Source organism: Anastrepha ludens, chromosome 3 (assembly GCF_028408465.1).
Source record: "Anastrepha ludens isolate Willacy chromosome 3, idAnaLude1.1, whole genome shotgun sequence".
NCBI lineage: Eukaryota > Metazoa > Arthropoda > Insecta > Diptera > Tephritidae > Anastrepha > Anastrepha ludens.
The window spans coordinates 66,848,130-66,870,923 of record NC_071499.1 but is presented as its reverse complement, the minus strand read 5'-3'; the positions used below and the strand labels follow the sequence as shown (position 1 = coordinate 66,870,923).

Below are 22,794 nucleotides of genomic sequence, written 5' to 3'. Positions count from 1 at the left end.
CGGACAGTTAATCTTAGAAATGGTAATTCTAAAACAAAAGAGAGAAACAAAATTTTCAAAAGGAAGGTTCCTTGCGTGAGAATTTACCACAAACTGACAAAAAAAAAAATAATAAAAAAATGGCGGATGTTTGAAAAAAAGTTAAGAAAACACCCCTGTTTTTCACAATGTTATGCTTAAAAAGCAATACTTTATTAACTTTTTTTTTTGCAAAATGTGGTAAATTGGCATACAAAACATCTTAACAAATAAAACAAGACCAAAATCATTAAAATCGGCTAAGCAGTTTCGGAGATAAAGTGTCCGCCATTCGAAAAAAAGTAATTTCTGGAAAAACGCGTTTAAAGTTAAAACTTGCTATTTTCTTTCAGCTGAGTCAGCAAGTAATGAGTGCAGGATGCGCCTGCACATTTTCACTGATTTCACTTTGTTAGAATTCGAATTTAAAAAAACAGTTTCAGGTGATGATTTTTAAAAGTATAAGGATTGAAAAAATTAAAAAAAAAAAAATTTAATTTTTTGAAACTTATAAGGTGGTCAAGTACCTTAACGAATGCGCCTTGCTGAAAGCCTAGCAGCGGGGAACTGCACTGTGGTAGCCCTCAACTGTGGTAGCTCTCACCTGGGGGCGCTCCAAAGTCCTCGATGCTTAGCATGCGTGGTTTCAAATTCCTAAGGGATCGCCCTGGATTTTGTATATTCTTCGACATAAATTTTTAAAATTAAATGCGTCGAAGAAACTTGGAATGAAAGAATTTTGTAATAGGTTCTTTTAATAAAAGTCGGCAATAAGCTTCGAAAATGTCAAAGAACTTTTTTTGTTTAGATTAATGATTTTTTTCTTCTTAACCTCCGGAGCCATGTGGATTTCCCTACATGAACTATACTCGATTTTTAATGGACTTTCGGATTGTGTATCGGGTACAGATCAGTTGAAAAAGTAGTTTGAAAGAGCAACATTTTTATGAGATAACTAAATCCTCTATCGGAGAATTTATAATTTTTACAAATGGGTACGACGCCGTATCGTCGAAATCATATTTGACACTTGTGTACTGGACAGTTGCAGTATACAATAAGAAAAACAATGGAGCGCGAAAAGGTCAAAATAAAGATTTTCATCACTCAAAATAATTTTTTTTATTTAATAAAAAATTTATGTGATTCAAAAAACAAAATTGGATGATTAATTTTGCACCATCTTGTATATGTCCCTGCCTGTATTAAAAGTAGGGATTTAGAATTAAAAGTAAGGATTAAGAATTTTACTGTTAGCTTCTTGACTGTGTTACAGAATTACTGGAATTTTTTTGTTCTTTGAAATGAAACACTGAAACGATAACACAAAAAAAATTAAGACGGTTAGTTTTGCCACACTTTCTAAATCTGAAGTTATAACATAGGTCTATGCAGAAAAAACACTTACGTATATATACAGGGTGTTTTGTTACCGACGTCAGAGGCTTCAAGGTTACATTCTGTGGTTCGTTTTATTACAAAAGTAACCGAAAAGTTGGGGTTCAACTCGAACGCCCTTAGAATAGCAGCCATGTTTTATTTCTATCTTGCCTCACTACCAAAGTGTATTTGAAAAAGGTTATATCTTTTGATGTAGAAGTGGTACGCTTAAGAAAGAAGATTCAATCTAGAGCCAATAAAATTATCTAGTAAATAACGCAATAACAAAATGCCTTTCAAATGTGACCCCTATATCTCAGTAGTGAATAATTCTTTTAATAATATCTTTTTTTATGTCATCTTTGGCATTTGTCAACTAGATAGATTTACAATTTTACACGATAGAACAGCGCGTTAAGGTTATTGGAACTTATTATATTGTAAAAATAGTCGATCATTATGAACAAAATATCGCAAAATTCATGATTTTTTTTTTATCTGGAAAGTATCTTCCGAATGAATCGACAGTTCAAGGTTGATGAGAAAATTTCTAGAAACTGGTTATGTCGAGTATAGAAAGAGAACAGACAGACCAAAAACTGGACATTCTATTGAGAATATTGCTGCCGTAGCGCAAATTGTTGCTGAACAACCTTCAACATCGCTATCTCGATGTTCTCTCATCTGTAGACGTGCTCATGGTGGACATTTAAATGATGTAATTTTTCGTATATAATTGTGAAGAGCCATATTTTGCCGTATACATGCAATAGTGAAGCCTGAAAGAATAAACATTTTTATATGTCTTATTTTAAAACAACATCTAGGCGCGTCTTTTTGGCTAAAAATGTTCAGCAAATTAAAATGCTAAATGGCAAAAAACCATAAACCCTAATGAGCTTTGCAAAGCAAATCCAACTACAATAGATCCTGATATAATAAACACAAGGTTTGAAATTTGAAGTTGCTTGAAGGGTAGATAACCTAATTTTGATAAATGTCAGTTGGAGATTAAACTAAATGTTGCCATTTTTTACTACTTTCGCTGTTTCTAAGTGTCTGAAAAAACCAGAAACAATTTCAACATTTGAACTCGTCCTTCCCTAATTTTTTTTCCTAACTTTCTCACTTCTTAAAAACAAATTGTAAGTGCCCATCAGCTGATCATAAAAGTAATTTGCTTTACAAAGGCAGTTAATTGCATACATTTTGCGGAATATTAGGGAAAAACAGCCATCTGGAAAAATCAAGGTAATCAAAATCTTCCCAGTGTCCAGATTTTGTTTTTTAACAAAAATACTTTAAGTTCGATGCTAATGCTCCAGTTGTACGAGCCTTAATTGAATTTAATTCTATCCCGGTTTCTATCCAACCATTTTTCTTCATTCCCACAAAGGGTGTATTTTTATTTGCTTTATATTGAATCTTTTATATTAAATTTTGGCCGATAGTTATTCTACTTTTCGTCGGAAATAGTCTATAAAAAACTTGTGTTCAAAGATTAAATAATAATAAATAAAAAAGGTGCTGAAATATCCAATAGACAGTAATGGGTTAAACAGTTTTCTATGCATGTCTGCAGCTCCTTGTTTCTTTTATCTCCTTCCGCTCTTTTTTGTTTCGTTTTTTTGATTGAATGGCACCTTAGCACGAAAATATCGCATTCAAATATTGTTTTGTGGATTTGCCATCAAATCAAATCAAAAGCAAAGCCAAGGTGGAGTAGAATTTAATAACATACTTTGAGCAGGCGGAAGAACACAATAGCAGTGTGAACCAAAAGAGCCCAGCTACCGACATGAAACGAAGCCAACATCGCAACAGTAATCGCAATAAATTTCAATTATCCTTTTATGTTTACGTTTCTGCCTAAAATTATGACTCGATGCTTGTATATAATGACACGTTTTACTGTGAACGCTCATGGATATATACCATATAATCGTATGTATGTACGTATGCACATATGCGCACAATTTTTGTTGCAACCGCAATCACAAAACGGCTGACTTTTCGGAAGAATATGGCTTCCAAACAGGAAACCTAAAAATTCGATGCATTTTACCAGTAGCTCCACACTTCATTTCAGGGTTCTACTGAAATTGTTGCCAAGTTGATGAATGAGGTGGTATACGCGATGCGACTTATAGGTGCATATATTATATTTTTATTAATATAGAATCCAGCACATAGTATGCTTATAAAATGATGTCTTAATTCGTATTATTAATAGATAGATTCATGACTTTATTAACAAACAATTCGATTCAATGAATTTACATGAATGCATTTACAAGTTGAAAGGAGGGGAAAATTAGCTTGAAGTTCCATACCATTTGAATAAACTTGAGGGAACTGATTTTAACCCTTTACCGCATATGAGCCCATGAATTCCGAATTGTAGTCAGGCACCAACCCATTCTGCTACGGCGGTAGCTCTATTCAAGCATTGCCAATACATGTTCGTTTATGACGTTCAGAATTAACAATATGGCGCCCTCAGGAAATATTTTTCATATTTTCGAGAAAAAACCCGACAATTAATTGTTTAAAAGAAATCGAAATATTTGAAAAAAAATTCTTCGATCAGGCACGATTTTTTTATATTTTTCAAAAGCAGTATACATTTTATTGAAATCTACCAAGCGGTTTTTTAAGTTACAGTGATCACCAGTTCAGAGAAAAACGCATTTGAGAACAACATATTTAAAGTTTTGCTATCGATTTATGTAGAGTTATACGAATTATTTAATAACTTACCCTGAGTCATCCATTCCTGGGCCATATAATATAATATTTAAGAACTCCGAAGTTGTCTTGAAACCTTTCTAGAATCACGTCCCATGGTAAATTACTTAAAAAATGATTTATTTTAACACTCAACTATCGACTACTCAGTGCAACGACTACACGCATTCTGGCAACAATAAAATGTTTTTCAGGTACCAACTAGAAATTGTAAATATATATAGTAGGGTATATATAGGGAATATATAATATATAACTAGGTATACATTAAAATGGACATTCATAACAATATGAGCTGCTGCTAGCTACTTGCTCTCGAACGCTCCGGAGCGCCCGAGCGCTCTTTGTTAATTGTTGAATAACTCGAAAAGTATTTGCCGGATTCAGTTCAAATTTTCACCCAATATTTTTAAGATATTATACTTTAAGAAAATGTAAATTAAAATATACAATTTTTTGACAATTCTGACTACCCCTAACCCCTTATGCCAGTTGCTTCATTAATTCGCCACTTGCTAACGCTTGGCGAAAATAAGTCCCGTATTCTCTATAATTTTATGCTATTTCGAAATAACCTCACTTGCACAAAAATTGGTGGTATTGGTATTGGTGGTGTATTGGACTCAAAATTAGTTTTGAAAATCTTAAGATAAAATGGGTAAGAGGTTCGTAAATTTCTCGCCGGAATAAGAAAGTTAATACGTTGCAAAAGAAACGCACCTTGAAGTAAACCAAACACAAAAAAAGCGATTGAATCGACCTTCTGCACTCAAGCGACTTTAACCTTTTACCGCATATGAGCCCTTACAAATTTTATTTCCCAATTAAGTATTGTAAAATAATTCAAACTATCTGAATCCATCAAATATATATTTAGCAATCATAAAACGCTATAAAACAGTTTGTGATTTTATGACATTTCGAAATAATCTTACTTTTGCGCAAGTGGGGAAAAAAGCAAAATTGAAGTGCGAGTGATGCATTTTCAAAAACCGATAACAGAGTAAATACTTTTAGAGAAAAAAAAAATATTTTTATGGAGTCAATATAGTGATTTTTGCTGTAGGCTAATACTTTTCCGCTTTTCAATTGCATTCTATACTTTGTAACTAGTTTTATAGATGGAACCAAAATATAAAATTTTTCATTTTTTTCTTTTATAGTAATTTGTCTTATGGATAATTAAATAAAGCTACTTCCGCCGTGAAACATTTTTTTTCGACGCTTTTATAATTCATGCAGTGTTAATACCCGTGCGTTCAAGCGCACAGAACACAGACTAACAGAAGTGAAATAGATACATAAATAATAATATAATATATGAATATGTGCATAATGAAATGTTTAGAATCACAAGAGAAATCGATTTAGCGATGCCTGACGTTCTGTTTGCCCGTCTGTCCATGCACACCAAAACTCGAGTGCAAATTTAGCTCTAAATTCTTGGTACATACCATTGCCCTTGACGTGAGACTTCAGCTTTTGGGCTCCATGTAGAAGAAACTTCTCTTCATATGCAAAAAAGAAACGATTCAAATTTCATTAAGTTTTCCAAAGATTATGCTTAAAAAGTTGAAAACTTTGATAACAATTTCTTGATTTTTTTTTTTTTGAATTTATATTTTTGTGAATTCTGAAGAAAGTTTGTTACTTTGAGTTATTTGTTATTTTGTTAATATTTAAAAAAAAATTAAATGCAAAAAAATTGTTAAAACGTGGCTATTCGTGGCGGTTCTATTATTTCCAATTCAGGTGTAGGTTGGTATTGAATATGAATGATATTCGACAATAACAATGCAAATATAACCAAAGCCATTATTTAGAAAATCTAATTTGCATCCGCTCATCCGCCTATATACCTACAAGGTGCAAAGTCCAACTATAACATATACCCTGAAGTTTAACTCAAACTTAAATACCATATCATTTCAAATACTAGATTATTTACTGACCGCCGTCGCCGTAGCCGAATGAATTGGTGCATGACTAATATTCGGAAATGTAGGCTCGAATCTCCGCGCATACAAAACCAAATGATAGAAAAAGATTTTTCCTATAGCGCTATCCCCTCGGCAAGCAATAGCAAACCCTCCGAGTGTAAATTATTTGCCGTTTGAAGTCGGCTTAAATCTGTCGGTCACTCCTTTTGTGCAACAGCATAATGATCCATGTCACAAATGGGAGGAGGCCCGGTCAAACGCCCAATAAAGGGTGTAAGCGCCAATTATATAATATATACATATATAAAGATAAATATATAAATATGTGCTATTTACTGATGACCTAAGAAACCAAAGTCGCTCAAAAAAGTCCAATAGCATCAAAATTTTGAAATCACAGCTTGTGTACAAGGTGGCGCAAAATTAATCATCCAATTTTGTTTTTAAGTAATTTTAATAAATAAATAAAAAATGTTTTTGAGATAGAAATCTTTATTTTGATCTTTATGCCCGACATTCAAAACAAAAAAAAACTAAAAAACAGAAATTGTTGTGTTAAAATAAAACATGAAAAAATTTAGATTCTTTCAGGTTTCACTATTTTTACCTATTTCAAAATACGGCTCTTAACAATTATGTGTGAAAAACTACAGCATTTAAATGTCCACCGTGTGCACGATGTGGATGAGTTCTGCTATTTCGGTAGTCAAATCACAAGAAATGGTGGCGCAGTTGCAGATGTGGCAGCTCGTATTTGTAAACTTAAAATCTTCAATACCAGCGTTAAATTGGCCCTCTTACATGGTTCTGAGACCTGGCTTGGGTCTAACTACATAAGTTGACGTCTTCGAACGTTTGTCAACAAATGCCTTAGAATTACATGCCATATCTTTTCGCCGGGAATAGAAGGTCGTCCACGTCAAAATTGGATTCGCACATTCAGCCACGAGAGTCCTTCCACCACCACCTGGAACCAAATCAGATACATAGCGGCTGACAGAAATCATGGGAGAATATTTGTTTCCGCCCTATATTCCTACTAGGACCTATATAATATGCGTTATGATGATATGTGTTCCTATAATAGTTTGTTTATTTTTAATTGAGAATGCCATCTAAATGTATAATTATCAAGGGGTAAAAACAAAAATAAAAAAACTGTGGACGTCTACGGGCAAAATCCGCCAAACAGTCGATTCCTGTATGCCTGATTGTTGAGAACGTCGAGATATCGATGTTGAAGGTTGTTTAGCAAAACTTTTCACTATAGCAGCAATATTTTCAACAGAACATCCAGTCTTTATTCTGCCAGTTAATGTTTTATCTTCGACAGAACAATTTTCTTGAAATTTGTTCAGCAACCTTTGAATAGTCGACTCATTCGGACGATTATTTCACCAAAAAAGTCACGAGTTTTGCAATATGTTGTTCGTAAATATCGATCATTTTCATAAAAGTTTCAATAAATTTAACGCGCTGTTCTATCGTTTAAGATTGTGCGTACTGTCTACTTTACAAATGTCAAAGATGACATAAAAAAGGCACCCTCTAAGAATCATTCAGTACTGACATCTAGGCTTCACTTTTCAAAGACCCTTTACAATTCTTTCCCAAGTAAGAAAATCAGTTCAAAATTTACTTAACTTATATTCATTTGCCTTTTTAAATATAAGTATATACATCTTCATATTGCAAAGTAGACATTTATACATGTTAATAACTGTAAGTTAAGGTAAAATTAAATGATATGATTATAATTTGGTCTTTAAACTTAGCACACGCCACATCTCAGTGAGTTCTCGACAATCCGCCTTACAACAACTCCACTCGTCCTGTAGCACTTGTCTTAATTTGAACGTTCGCGTGCATTATAATATTAATTTGTCGCAACACAGCGGGCACAGTGCGATCTGCCACTGTATAAGTAACAAAGCGAACAACGGAATATGTAGCCCCAAGTTGTAATTGGCCGACCAACACCAACGGAGTCGGCCGCGCACGGCCAAAGCAAAAGTGGTTGGCAGGCTGTTGGCAGCTACACGTACAGCGGAAAGGGCGCTACCTGTGACAGCATTTAATTTGAATTATTAGGGTCTGAATGTACATTTCGTTTTAACATAGAAAGTAATACAATTCACTTTACGCCCATAAGCTGCCGGAGTCCTTTGGCTAATGTGTTTATTTCACTCGCCTCCCGTGAATTTTCCGTAACGAGCAGCATGGAAGAATGCAGGCGTAGTGTATTAGCCATTTTGTGGATAAATTAAATTCAAACCAGTTCATACACACGAATATGTACATACTTATATAGCTATTTATGCCAGTGCGTGCTCATATTTATGTATGTTTTGCTAATATTTTCGCCTTTCAATTGAATTGCTCGGTACTAGCCAGAGTGCCAAAGAATTTAAAAATACAGGCGTACATTTCTACTCGTATGTACTTATGTACATATAGCTATACTCACTCCCTCAACCATAGCCAATAGGCGCATATAAAATCCTTATTCCACCCATCCCATGGACATCCGTTGGGGAATGTCCACTTGTTCATTTACATAGGTATATAAAGATATGTATATATGTGCATGTGCATATGTGTGGATGTTGATATTAGACACTCATTTACATACAAATTAATTGTCCAGAGTAGTTTTAAATTTTCTGGGGCTGGTTGGTAATTGAAATATATGGGTATCATTATGATTCTGAATGAATATTTATGATATACCTATTCCCATGCGTGCAGAAATCCATATTGGCCATGCTTATACATATTTGTTTAAATTAATAAGTACGTATAATGTGTGAGTGTAAAATAAATGCATGTGAGGCAAACAATTGTGTGTTTGCTTTAAATGAATTTGATTTTATGAATACAACTGTGGGTCTTTATTTCCTCCAAGGGGTTTCACTACTGCCAAGTAGCCAAATCGGTGCTGAGCAAACACGTAATTAATCCAGAAATAACTTAAATTAATTTGCATAAAAACATCGAATGTCATTTTTCTTCTTGTCAAATTTATCTGCGCATACCATATACGAGGTGCATTTAAAAAGTAAGGTGACGTTTTATTTTTCTCGAAAAATATTTATTTACTCATAAATGTTTATTTGACAGAGAAGTTTTAATCAGGTATTATATAAAAAAATTCTTATTACTTTTAGTTAACTAGGAGTATTAATATGAAATGTATTTGCTATTTAAAAAAAAAGATACAATACACTTCTGTCAACGCTTTTTCCCAATTCTCTACTTCTGACCAAAAAGCACGTTGGTATGACCTGAGCTGTTTCCATCATGTGAGCTTTTTCTTCACAGTTGTGGCAACCCTCAGACTTTTTAAAGCTTTTCCTGTTTTGTGAACAATGAAAAGTGACTAAGTCTGGTAAGCACAGTGTTTGAGACAAGATAACAGTGTTATTTTTGGCCAAAAAATTCAGATTTTTCGATACATTTTTTTCGATAACAGAAAACCGTCGAGCTCACCAAAATGCGTCTAACCTTTATATTTGTCAAAAACTCACTCAACTGACGAGAGTTGAAACTGTAAACATAAGTGTGTTCAGGACTTGGGTACCAAAAACCAATAAAACAAAAAAAAAAAAAAGGGACTCTAGGTTTCCTGAGTAATTCGAAAAAGTCTTCTTAAATTTAAACACACCTCGTACAAATATATGGATGTAATTATGATACAAAAAATAAAATAGTTGCACTTATGCCGGTATTCAGCAAGCAGTCTCCAGTCACAAATAGAGGCTTTCAGCGCTGAAGTAGCATTTTTAGATCAGCTGATATGCAGCAAGAATTGTCTATATTGTCAAACTCTTAGCAAGTCACAAAACGAAAACTATAGAGGAAGAGGTTGTTGGTTTTTACTTAGTTAGTTAAGCAAAGTAATATTTTATTGAATACACTTTTTTAGAGAAGACGAAAAAAAAATTTGTTTATCTTATAGAAATGCTCTTAGGCCGCTTTATGAAGCATAAAAAATCCATTTTCTTCGGTCTCCAACACTGCCTTTCGAGTTGTTATCTCTTTGAGCATTCTAAACACGTGTCCAAGCCATATTATCCTCTGAGATTTTATAAATTTAATCACTGTTTCGTGTTTTGCTAAAATTTCCAGCTCTTGATCAGTGTCTTATTTATCTTGCAGTCTTATTGGTTCATAAATTAGTAGTTTTTAGTGTCCATAGTTCGCAATTATAGGTAAGCATAGGGCTGATCAAGGTTTTGTATATCCTAAACTTTTGGTCGTGAGATAATAATTTTGACTTAAGCAGTTTCAAAACAGAGTCATAAGACTTATTTGCTGTTAAAACAGTGTCACTAATTGCCAATGGCATATCCTTATTGGCTGATATTTTGATACCCAAATAGGTAAATTCTTGCACACTCTCGAATGCATAGTCTACGATCAGCAGGTTATCAAACCCTAAACCAGAGCTTGACGGGACCATAAACTTCATTTTTTCTGTATTAATTCTTAGCCCAGTAGTTCGTACTATTTTTTCTAGTTTTTTAAAAGCACTCTGTAATTCACTTTATAGAGACTTTATAGATTTCCGAAATCATTATACTGGTACTCTCTCCAAGATTTGAAATCACATGATGACTGCACTCGGAAATCTATAATCTGTTTTAACTTCGTGAATCCGTTGAACATGAAGGTCCGAACTAAAAGATTCACCAGTCTCAAGGCGCTGAAAAATTTCATGTCTGCGAGTGGATCAAAACACCTGCAAGTCACATCCGGGCAGCTTGCGATTAGTTTCTGAACCGTCTCAAGGCCATAGTTTAGGCAAAAGGTGGTCATATCGAGGAAAAGTAAATTGATTCTTAATTATGTATTATTTTCACACATTTTTCACTTTGAATTGAATAAAAGCAATTTTCCAAATTAAATTTATTACCTTTTTGTAACCAATTAAACGAGTACCGGACCCTGTATACAACACCTGTTAGATCGAATATGCCTAGTGATGAAATACTGCAGCAATCGATCCTGACCCTTTCACGTTATAAAATAGCTTATAAAACAAAATTATCAAGTATTATTTTATACAAGCTTTTGAGTAAGAAATAATATAGTTAATGAACAATTACGCCCTTACGAAATGTTCTTCCTCCTTATTTACTTCTATTATCCTCATATTTCCCCTATTGGTTTTCAACACCAATTTTGGGGAACTTTTAGTGATTGCAAGTTACGGAATATCCTGAATATGAATCATCTTAAGTCGGAAGAGTATTCTCTAATATAAAATAATAAACTTAGTTACTTGATGCTGGTATAAATTACAATACTTAGTACCAACATTAATAACATTAGCAGCCATGTTAGCCCTTTGACTTGAACACTATGACATCTTCAACCAGATTAAGAAATGTAATTAATTTTTCTTTCAACTGCATTGAATACAATTCACTTTTTTGAAAAAATTAGTTGCGGTTTTAAAGCTGCAAACATACAAGGCACCATTGCAACGAAGCCGGTTAACAGCTTTTTGAATTTCGAATTACCATAATTTATCCTTAACTATTCACAATGTGACAAAGCTTTTAGCAATATAAACAAATTAAGAAACTTCAAAAACCTCAGAAAAACCTGTCAAAAAATTTAAAGTGAAACTATCGTTTTTTTTTAGATTTTTGATCAAGGGTCAGCTAAACAATTTTTCAATTTCGTTTTGAAAATCCTTTTGCACAATACGAGTATTAAAAAATAAGGTAACTAGTGACATACGAGGGTTTCCTTTTACATTTGCGACCAATAATAAAAATACAAAACGAAAATGGCTTTACTATTTTGCAAAATATTCTCCCTGGAAGTCAATACACTTCTGCGTTCGCCTGAACCAATTTTCAAAAGACTTTTGCCCCTCAGGAAGGAATACCTCCAATACGAGTTGTTTAACAAGCTGCCTTCATTGAAAAACGTCAACTTTGCATTTCATTTTTGCTGTTCGGGAACAAAAGGATACCATTGGCTGCCAAATCAAGGCTGTAAGGCGGATGTTTCATTAGTACGATCTTTTGAGTGCTCAAAAGCTCTCATCTACATATTTATAAACCATCTACCGCTCGGAGGCGGATACAAATATAGGTTGATTCTTTGTAGGGCAACACTAATACTCACAGCACAATTCAGAGCAACAGTTCTCTTTCATGTTTCACCAAAAAAATTAATAAAAAAAACCTGTTAATATGGACAACTTCTTTGCATTTATATTTCGAACCCATTGAACTTTTCTTGTTTCAGCACATGTGGGTGCACGTATATTTGTAATAACTGTATTTTTTTACGCGCAAATAAATGTGCGCTTAAACTGCGGTTATTGCTTCATACAAACTTTAAGTGCTGATAGTACATACATACATTGGCAAGTAAAGAAAGCACAGCTAATATTACATTTAATAACAGCGCTTACCTATCACGTGAGTATAAGGTGAAAGTTATATTGAAAAATTAAAATTGTATGCGCTATTTACTCGCAAAATATGAATAGACTACGAGTTGCCTTCAAAGATGTCACATACCTACATACAGATATATATTATGCTTATGAACAAAATTACGAAATGTAACAAGTAAAGAAAAGTCTAAGTTCGGGCAGATGCTAGCTTTATATGCCTCTTATAAGCAGCGAAAAAATAGTTTAACTTGCAATTTAAAATGGCAATATCAATCCAAACTCATTCGTTATAAAGGGTGGCAAACAAGCAATGGCAGTTTTTCAATTGTCATGTTTCAGTAGCTGTCAAAGTTACTAATGCCAGCCAGCTGTCAAAATATTCAGCAAGATTGGCCATTTTATTCTGCATCGTTTCACGACTGACGAGTGTGTGAAAATTATTAAAAATAATTATGAAAATTCCAGATCTGCTCTAAACCCGGACATCCGGATTCTGGTCAAAAAATCATTTTCACGGATGAAGTCCATTTTTGGCTCAGTGACTATGCGAACAAGTAAAATTACAGTTATTGGGGTTTGGCCAAGAATCAATGCATTCACAGAAATGGACTGTTTTGTGGCTTAATGGTGGCATCAATGAAAATGAGGCAGGCGACACCGCAACCGTCACTGATCTTCAGTATAGAGCACTAAAGACACTAATTAGGATTATTTCGTCCCGTTTTATTGAAATCAACATGTATCATTTTCCGTTAACTCTACTAAGAATGTAATCTACTGAAATCGTATGATTTCAACATGCAAAATATTTTTTATCTTTTTTTATTTTTTTTTAGCAATTTCGTCGAAATTCGGTTTAAATTACTTTTCCTTATAGGACTAATAGTTTTGACTCGAAAATTCTTAAAAATGACATTTCTTTAAAATATTTTAATATCGAATTGCGAATATCCTGCATAGTAAAAAATCTCCAAAGTTGTTTAACAAAGTTATTAGAAGCCTAAGCAGTTCAAAACTACAAAGATTAATTAAAATTTTGGATCTGCCATTTCCCTTTCCTATAAAACTCTCCAATATTTAGAATAAACAATTTTTTTTGTTTCCATTGGCAACTGATGAAGTATAGTAAGTAATTAAATTCATTAGAGCTTATACAAAGTGCATAAAATTAATTACGCTTTAAAAGCTTTGCATCGTACGTCAATCATAATTGACACTTGGGAACTAAACAGTACCCCATGTACATATATATAATTTATCTTTTGAAAATAAAGAACATAATATACCTACATGCATAGACAACTAAACAGCTGCAGTAAACAAACAAACAAGCATTGGAGCGCGTAAAGGTCAAAATAAAGATTTCCATCACACAAAATTTGTTTGTTATTGTGTTTAGTAAAAGATTTATTCAAAAACAGAATTGGATGAGTAATTTTGAGTCACCAAGTATTTATGAATGGCGGTATTAAAATGATGGGCAGGACCCCCCTTTTAGGGAGATTTCAGCAAACATTTATATTTCAAATGGCCAAATTCCATTCCATCCCAAAATGGCCTTCAGGGTGCGATAAATGAAAACGAACATCTATTGGAATCTCGAGTAAAGAAATTAAAACAATTTTGTAAAACCAGATGGGTAGAGCAGCACGAGTCCGTCGCAACATATCTTCATTTGCAACCAGCAGTGATTCGCGCTCTTGAAGTGATTTCTACTACCTGGAAAGACCAAACAACTTCGTCTGGAGCTTTTCAACTGCTTTCAGCTATAAAAACCGCAAATTTCCAGATATCCATGCATATTTTGAGCTCGGTGCATTCTCTCACATTGTCCCTGAGTCGAGTACTTCAAGGAGAAAATCAAGATCTGGGAGAGGCTATCAAATTGGCTGATGCAGCGAAACAAATTTTGATGGAAAGAAGAGAAAACGCTGAGGGTGAGTTTAGACAAATTTTCAAAAGCGTGAGCGAAATTAGCGAACAATATGAAATTGAATTGCGAAAGCCACCGATTGCGTCGAAACAGACCCAACGTTCCAACGTACAAACTGATTCAGCTGAAGATTATTTCCGCATAACAATCTACATACCGAATATTGATTCGTTTCTGGTACAATTGCAATCTCGATTCTTAAATCACCGCAATATTTTATCAAATTTCGCTTGCCTTTTTCCCAACAAAATGCAAATTTTCGAGGAAGTTGCGCTCAACTATTCCAACCATACTGTTCAATTTTGCACGACGATTCCCGTGAAATCTGGGTGAACGAAGTACAACTTTGGCGGAAGCTCATTGCCGGAAAGGAAATAAAAAACTCACTTGAAGCTCTCGATATTTGTAATGAAGATGCGTTTCCAAATGTTAACCAGATGCTTCGCGTGATGGCAGTTTTGCCTGTGACAACAGCGACGAATGAACGATCCTTCTCAACTTTGCGACGACTGAAAACGTATTTGAGATCAACAATGTCTGAAGATCGCCTGAACGGCTTAGCCTCACTCAATGTACATCGCGATGTCCGATCCGCAAATAATTTTGAAAGAGTTTTTTTCAGTACCTCGAAGAGTTGATTTATTACATACCTAAATGTAGCTAATTATTACTTTTGACAATAAAATTGCTGTACTCTAAAAATTTTTTTTCTTTTTTCATTGATTACGTAACTTGAGTTAAAACCACCCCCTCGGAAATTTTCTGCGCACGGGCCTGATTGCTGTTAGCTTCTTGGCCATGTTATAGAATTCCTGCAAGGAAGAAGCATTATTTTCATAATAAAATAATAAGAAACTACAAGGCATGATATCAAAAATAAGTCTTCTAATTTTAAAATTCTTATGGAAAGGTTATACCTATATGTATATAATGATATATTATGCACTATATATTAACTGTATACTCTTTTAATAAGCATTCTTCACTTTGTAGGTTTTCCAGGCGATGGCGATGAAGATAGTAATGCTGCAAAGCGTAGACGATCTCGAACTAACTTCAATTCCTGGCAACTGGAGGAGCTGGAACGAGCGTTTTCTGCAAGTCATTACCCCGATATATTCATGCGAGAAGCCCTTGCTATGAGACTAGACTTGAAGGAGAGTAGAGTTGCGGTGAGTTCTGTTTTAAATATATTAATTTATATGCACTTGTAACTTTCCAATGTAGAATAATATAATATAAGTAGATGTAAAGGACTGACGCGATTTGTTAAATTCGGTCAAATCGCGTAAACGGTTATCTCGATAATCAACAAGAAGAAGAAGATGTAAAGGAGTTCGCAAATATAACGCCACATATAGCACTTAGAGATTGACACATAACATAACTCTTGCAGAGTACAGGCAGAGAAGTTTCGGTACCTTACATAAATGATCAAGAGGCTACATGGCTTGAGTCATTTTGGCCCTGTTATAATGCAGAGTATCCTATTACTCAAAATTCGCCACAATGTAAATTGAGAGATTCCCAATTCTTGTGAGTGGCAAATAATCGTTATTCAATAATAAAAGGTTTGCTTAGTAAGCAAACTTTTTCTTGTTTCATCTTAACAAATCGGCTCACTTAGCAAGGCACTGTGCTGCGAGCTCTAGAAATTTTGAGCAAAAGTTGAGGAAAAGTAAAATTTGTATTGTAGAAAAAAAATTTAGTTTTCGAAACGATGTGCTTATGAGCAACTACTCGCTCAGGGGCTTATATCGGTATTTATAGAAACAAAATGGCACCTAACTTCCCGCTCTAATTAGGGCATCATAGAGCATTTTTTAGAGCAATGTGTGCACAAGGACTTTTTAACAATCTCAGCCCGATGTACTTCAAATATTGATTGCAGAAGTACTAACAAGTACAGCACTTAGACAATATTAAGTCCATTGAACTTCCCTCTTTAATTTTCTTTAAATCTACTCGACCTCCTCGAAGAAATCTGAGTAGATCTTGTGGTGCCAAGGAGCTAAGGTGGTCACTTCTTAACACATCAGTGCCAAAGACCTCAAGCCAGATTCGAGCGAAGGCCGAGCAGATGCACAGAAAGTGGTCCGCCGTCTCATCCTCCTCTCCACATGCTGGGCAGAGTGCACTGTCTGAGATGCCTACCTTTTTCATGTGCTCGGTCCATAGAAAGTGTCTCATCATCAGTCCAACCAGCCGCCTACAGTCTCTTCTGCTTAATGACAGGAGGATCTGCGACAGTCGGTCGTACATGACAAGTTTTGTCCACCTACATCCTCTCTCAACCTGCCAGGCTCGCTTGTGGGTTAAAGTAACCCATTTGCTAACCATGGCTTTGATGACTGCAGAAGGTGAAGTGAGCAGAAGGGAGTGGCTGAACGGGACTCCGGGCCAACGAAGTTTGCCTCAGAGCCCATCCTAGCTAAAGAGTCACAGATCTTGTTACCCGCGATATCCACGTATTCCGAGACCCATGTTAGCATCAAAATATTTTGTCTACCAACATAGTTCAGCCTGAATTTACAGGACTCAACTACCCTTGAAGTGGTTTGAGGGCTGTCTAAGGCCATGGGCGTAGCTTTGCTGTCGCTGTAAACACATACAGATCTGCCTCTCCATATGTTTTCCACACAAATTTCATCGATTCTTGAACAGCATACACCTCCGCTTTGAACACAGACACTGCATTCCAAGAGCAAAATGCAGTTTTGTCCCGCTGGATTCCCTTTAGACATCAGAGCTGGAACCGTGCTCGGTCCTGTAGACATCCGTGAAAATGCGAAAACAGTGTTTGCCCGGCTCGTTTTCAGAGTTTGACCACAATTAAGCCTCTGGCACTACCACACCGTATCTCTTTTCAAGTGCAACTCTTGATGGCAGGAAGGTACCTACTAGGTTACTTTAAAAATACCTAGGTTACCAACAAAGGAGATGGCGGAAGTATTTACTAGGTTGCTTTAAAAATACCTAGGTTACCAATAAGAGTTCAAGAGCCCGCAACACCGCAAGTTTTGCAGTAGGTGGTAACGTGCAACTGATGAAACCGAGTGGCTTCGCCTAAGTTACGCGTACTCATCAATAGAGAATTTAAAAAGCTTTCTTTCTGACGATGAGTTGATTTTGAAGAAGTTCAAGTTTTGCAACTTTACCATCATTTAACAAAACTAGAAAAGCTAAAATATTTGGATAGTATATTCAAAGTTTGTTTTTAGTCAATTAGGTTTATGATGAATCCGCTTCTTCTATGAAAGAAGTATTTTCTTTACTTAGGTAACATAATGGTATTGGTGAAACCTCTTAACTTCCCATTCGGTTTTAAATTTAAAAATTAATTCACAAAATATAATTCTTTTATTGCATTAAACCGTTTTTTGTTTTAATATCACATTTGGTAATTTTCGCTAATAACTTATATTCGGATGATATCCTATATTTATTTATAGGCATAAATATGCACATACATATATCGTATGAGATATATTTGCATTGTCCATAAAATTAGTTACTTACATTCAAATCTTAACTTTAATTAATTTCTAAGCCGCTCAGAGTTTGTTTGCATTGAAGTAAAAAACACTCGTTTGCTACCAAAAGCAATATAATTTGTTCCAATTTTTTTATCCTTCTTAAATGCAATCGTTTTTAATGCCATAAGTGCGCAAACTTTTAGTAATTGAATCATGACGTATACTGAATGATTTGCTTCATTTTTACCGATATTTTCGTTACTTTTAGCAAAGAAGCTTTGAATGTTGACTCGAACTCATACACTGAAATGCGCACAGCATACCCTGTCTGGACAGATGATAGATATTTACGACCATAGTGAAGTAAGCGCACTTAAAAGTGTAGTCACCAACTGTGAATTTCGATAGTAACTTTTCTAAATGCTGTTCGTTTCCTAAATTCATTATGTTAAAAATATAAACCTTGAGTGATGTTAAGACTTTACCAGATAAATAAAATAAAGCAATAAATAAAAAATTGTAAATTCATTTCTAACATACCTCGATAAAAGTTGTTGTGCTCTCAATTTCTGCAAATCTATGTTCGGCAAAAAATGGAAACTCAAGCCACAGGTCGTTCTTTGGAAGTACAACGTAGAGGTTCTGCCAATTTTAACGTATGGATGCCTGGTTTGGTGCGAAGCTCTTCGAAAGGTCTATAATATCACTCAAGGAGGTTGCAAATCGCTGCATGTATTGGCTCACCGGATAATGTAGAACTTGCCTCAGTGCTGCCCTGAATATCGTCTTGCCTTTACTTCCCATCGACTTTTACGTTATTGCCATCGCTGCTCGAAGTGTAATCAGATTAAAGGAGGTTGGTCTCTGGAGGCAATTTCTTAAGGGACATCATAGAATTATTAAGCAGTTAACACCGTACTTCTCTGAACTTCGGATAGATCTCTCTATCCGCAAACGAGAGTTTAGTGATCGTGCCAGGGCAATCCTTTCAAGGAGGCAAAATTAGAACGGATCTGCACCGAAGCTGGTACCTCTGTCTTCACTGACGACTCCAAGATGGAATCGGGAGTCAAAGTAGGGGTTTTCTCTAAATCAGCCAATTTATGTATTTCCTTAAGATTGCCGCATACTGCTAGCGTTTGTCAGACAGAAGCCTTTGCGATCCAAAATGGCGCTTTAGTGTTACTTGAGGTGTGCCAGAGAGTGGTACTTCAACCATTTCACCTACCTTTATCGTATGAAATTGTGTATCTGTCTACCTGACAAATGTCAAAGATGACATAAAAAAGGTACCGTCTAGGAATTATTCACTACTGATAATTAGGCGCCCCTTTAGAAAGACTCTTTATATATATTCTTTTATGGTGGAACAAACAAGCCATCTAATTTTTGATCGTAATACGAGTAATATTATTTAAGTTATTCCATGAAGCAATTTGCCTTCTTTTCGCAATGTATGCAAATTTGAAATTTCTGAAATGAAACGCTTTGTTCCAGATAGGTATGGTTCCAGAATCGAAGAGCAAAAGTGCGAAAACGAGAACACACTAAAAAAGGACCTGGACGACCTGCACATAATGCTCAACCTCAAACCTGCTCTGGGGAACCGATCCCGCCAAGTGAATTGAAAGCCAAAGAGAGGTAATTATTCACCAAAAACTTCACACATACACTAATTTCTTTCATGAACTTAAAGGGTCCCTGTGGTCTATAGCTCAATTTTTCGAAAAAAATCAGAAAAACGATATTTAAAATTGTTGGGCTTTTTATTAAATTCTTTTACATACAACAATGAAAAAAAAATTTTTTTTTTTTAATTTTAATAATTCAAAAAAATGGCGCTGAAGTAGACCCTCTTGAAAAATTGGACCTGAACAATTTTTCAAGAGGGTCTACTTCAGCAGTGTCCATTCGGCTCTTTTATTTATCTGAAACACAAAAACCAAAAAAATTATTAATCAGTATGACCGTAGCTATGCCACGCTACTAGAATAAACAAAAATTACAAAATGGCGCGGTTTTGAATTTCACACTTTAAAAATCATGTTTTTTCCAGTTTTTTAATAAAAAAATACAAAATAATTCAAGTAATTCTAGTACGGGCGATAGCCATTGATGTTATGAACAACATATTACAATTTCAGACAATTCGGTTGAATAGATTTTTTTTTTTTTGACAACACCAGGCCGAAAAAAGTCGTTTCGAGATAAATGAGTTTTAAGGTTTTGAGGTACAGGAGCGCACGGACAGCTCTCTACCTAGTTAATGGACTGTAGAAGCTATAATATTGGAAATTTCCGCACGAAAATTTCACAGTATATTATTGAGATACTAGATATACTTTCGAAATATCGAAAAATCAAAAATAATCGATTTTTTGAAATTTCTAGACCACCCGGTTCCCTTAAGCGACCTAAAAAACGTACATATATTTATATAAAAACCGCATATTTCATTTTCTTATTAGGGCACGACGAAGAAAAAAATTAGCGAAAGCCATTGACCGTCAAGCGAGGAAGTTGCAGGCCAAAGGCATCACTGTCGACCTGGAGGCACTTAAAGCCGAATACATATCACAACACAAAGCCAACGGCACCTTTTCTGACTCAGATCTTGAGGATGATGGCATACAAATCGACGTAGTGGGGGGCACGGATAGTGACGATGATGCCGATGATTCCTCATTTCGCAGCCCTAGAGCGAGCAGCTTGGTCCCAGGCAGCTTTTCACCAACAAGTAGTCCCAATGGAATTGAAAGTCCAATATCTAATGGGGAACGCAACACTGAAGATGATAGTAATGCCACAGATAGCTGTGGAAAACCATTCATTTTTCCAACAGCAAGTACCGCTATATCTAATCTGCGCTTAAATTTATCGAATTCCAATACACCCGCCCATGAATATCAATCCCAACACCAGCAAAATCAACATAATCAAATACAACATAATCACAATAATAACCAACAACAAACATCACCGATTAGCATCCGACGAAATAATCCATTTAGCATAGAGTCACTCCTGTTCAACAACACGTGAGATTTGTTGAGATGGTTAAATGGTTGAATGCAAAGGCAAACAAGTTATACGCTTTCCCGCAAGCCATTGCTTGTGCCCACTTTACCCATCAACAACAGTTACCCGCTAACACAAACACACGTTCTGGCTGCACATCAGCCAGACCACTGTACATAAACAGTTAAATAAAAAAGTATTTAAACGCTAAGTATGTATGTATCATATTTAGTATAAAATGTAGCGAATAGACAAAAGAATGTACAATGAATGAACTAAGCTAACTATTAAAAAGAATTGTTTGGGAGTTACTATGTATGTACGTATGTACGAAGCGATATGCATTGGGGCACGCACACATACACATTAAACAATAAACAAATTACAAACATAATAAATTTTATGAAAATGGATCCAGAACCAATTGCGCAATATTAGACTAATTGATGTACCATAATGAGTAGTAATTTATTTTTTAAAATTTATGCAGAATGCAGAATGCACAATTTTCAACTTTCGAACATTTTATGCTCTTTGAATTGTGTTTTCAATTCAGGCAATGCAGCGGTTCCAAATTTCAAAGAACTGTCCAAACATATTTCAAATCATATACTTATGTATGTATGTATGTATATACTAGATACATATACATATATGAGAGTAGGTACTACGCTAATTATTATTTATCAATTTATAAGTACAATTTTCATACCTTAAAATACTGAAAGACCATTTCCATTGCTAGACTGAATATATAATATACAAGCGCAGAAAGGTGGTAAAAAAAACTATACTGGAGAAGCGTGGCAATATAAATGAATCACGCATTTAGTATATTAGAATAAAAATGGGGCTCAGTTCCTGTAAAATAATAGTTTCCAAAAACTTCGTTCCACCTGGCTTAGAAAATGAATCGCTTGACAATTCAACAAGCGATCGAAACTTTATTGAAAACTTAGTTTTAAAGTGAGGCTGTTGGGAAATGCCATATCGAAACTTTATTGAAAATGTATTTCCAAAGTGAGGCTATTGGGCAAAACTTTCGTGCCTGGCGCATTTTCATCTTAGCGAAAGTAAATTGTTGCATTTGGTAATCGAAAAACTGGCAAGCGATGGTCAAGAAGACAATGACTGACATTCTATTCGAGAGTAGAAGCATCGTTGGCCTATTTTGAGAATACTGCTGAAAATCTACTACAGTTACTTAATCCAGTTACGAATGAGGCTGCAGAAAGAAGGCCTATAGTGCCACACTGCTCATCAAATGGGCACCAAGTTCGACAGAATGACCAAGCTGACAGCCGCCGGAGGGATGTCAATTGGCCACATCGGAAATACCATTAAGTCTCATTAGAATAAAGTTATGCATATTCTACAATTTATTCAAAAGACTTACTTATTCCATTATTTGTGTAGCAGTTTAAAAAAAAAAAAAGTTGTATCCTGTCACCCAAATGAGCTACTTCGAAATTACGATTAGTTAAATGGCACCGTTTTGTTATGGATCGTTGTTAAAGATTAAGTTTTTGATAAACAAGAACGAAGCAGACTCTTAAAGCAAATATCAATTAAGCCATCCGAGAGATAAAGCCAGAAACTGTCAAAAATATGGCCTGCTAGAGAGCAAAACGAGTAAGTCCATTGAATGAAGTTATATTCCAGAATTTATTCAAATTACCTACTCTTTTCAACGAAATTAAAATAAAAAAAAATTTTTGTAGCGGTTTCAAAAAGAAACCACCCGATGGTCTACTCTACATTTTACAAATTCGATTGTTTGCCCTTTTTTCTAACCAAAATCATACAAATATTGCTAAATTAAAATCCATCTGAAATAGTTCACCAGAGCATGCCTGAAGCTTC

The 22,794-nt window shown here is 34.9% G+C and overlaps 1 protein-coding gene across 1 annotated transcript in view; it reads left to right on the top strand.

The window, feature by feature from the left end:
- Window positions 1-21,660, top strand: part of LOC128858147 (homeobox protein unc-4-like) — a 40,945-nt gene extending 19,285 nt beyond the window's left edge. Inside the window, exons 2-4 of the mRNA XM_054094159.1 lie at window positions 15,431-15,609; window positions 19,415-19,554; window positions 20,382-21,660. Coding sequence (XP_053950134.1) covers window positions 15,431-15,609; window positions 19,415-19,554; window positions 20,382-20,955 — 893 coding nt within the window. The 3' untranslated portion in view covers window positions 20,956-21,660. The remainder of the gene's footprint in view (window positions 1-15,430; window positions 15,610-19,414; window positions 19,555-20,381) is intronic.
- The last annotated feature ends 1,134 nt before the right edge of the window (window positions 21,661-22,794 follow it).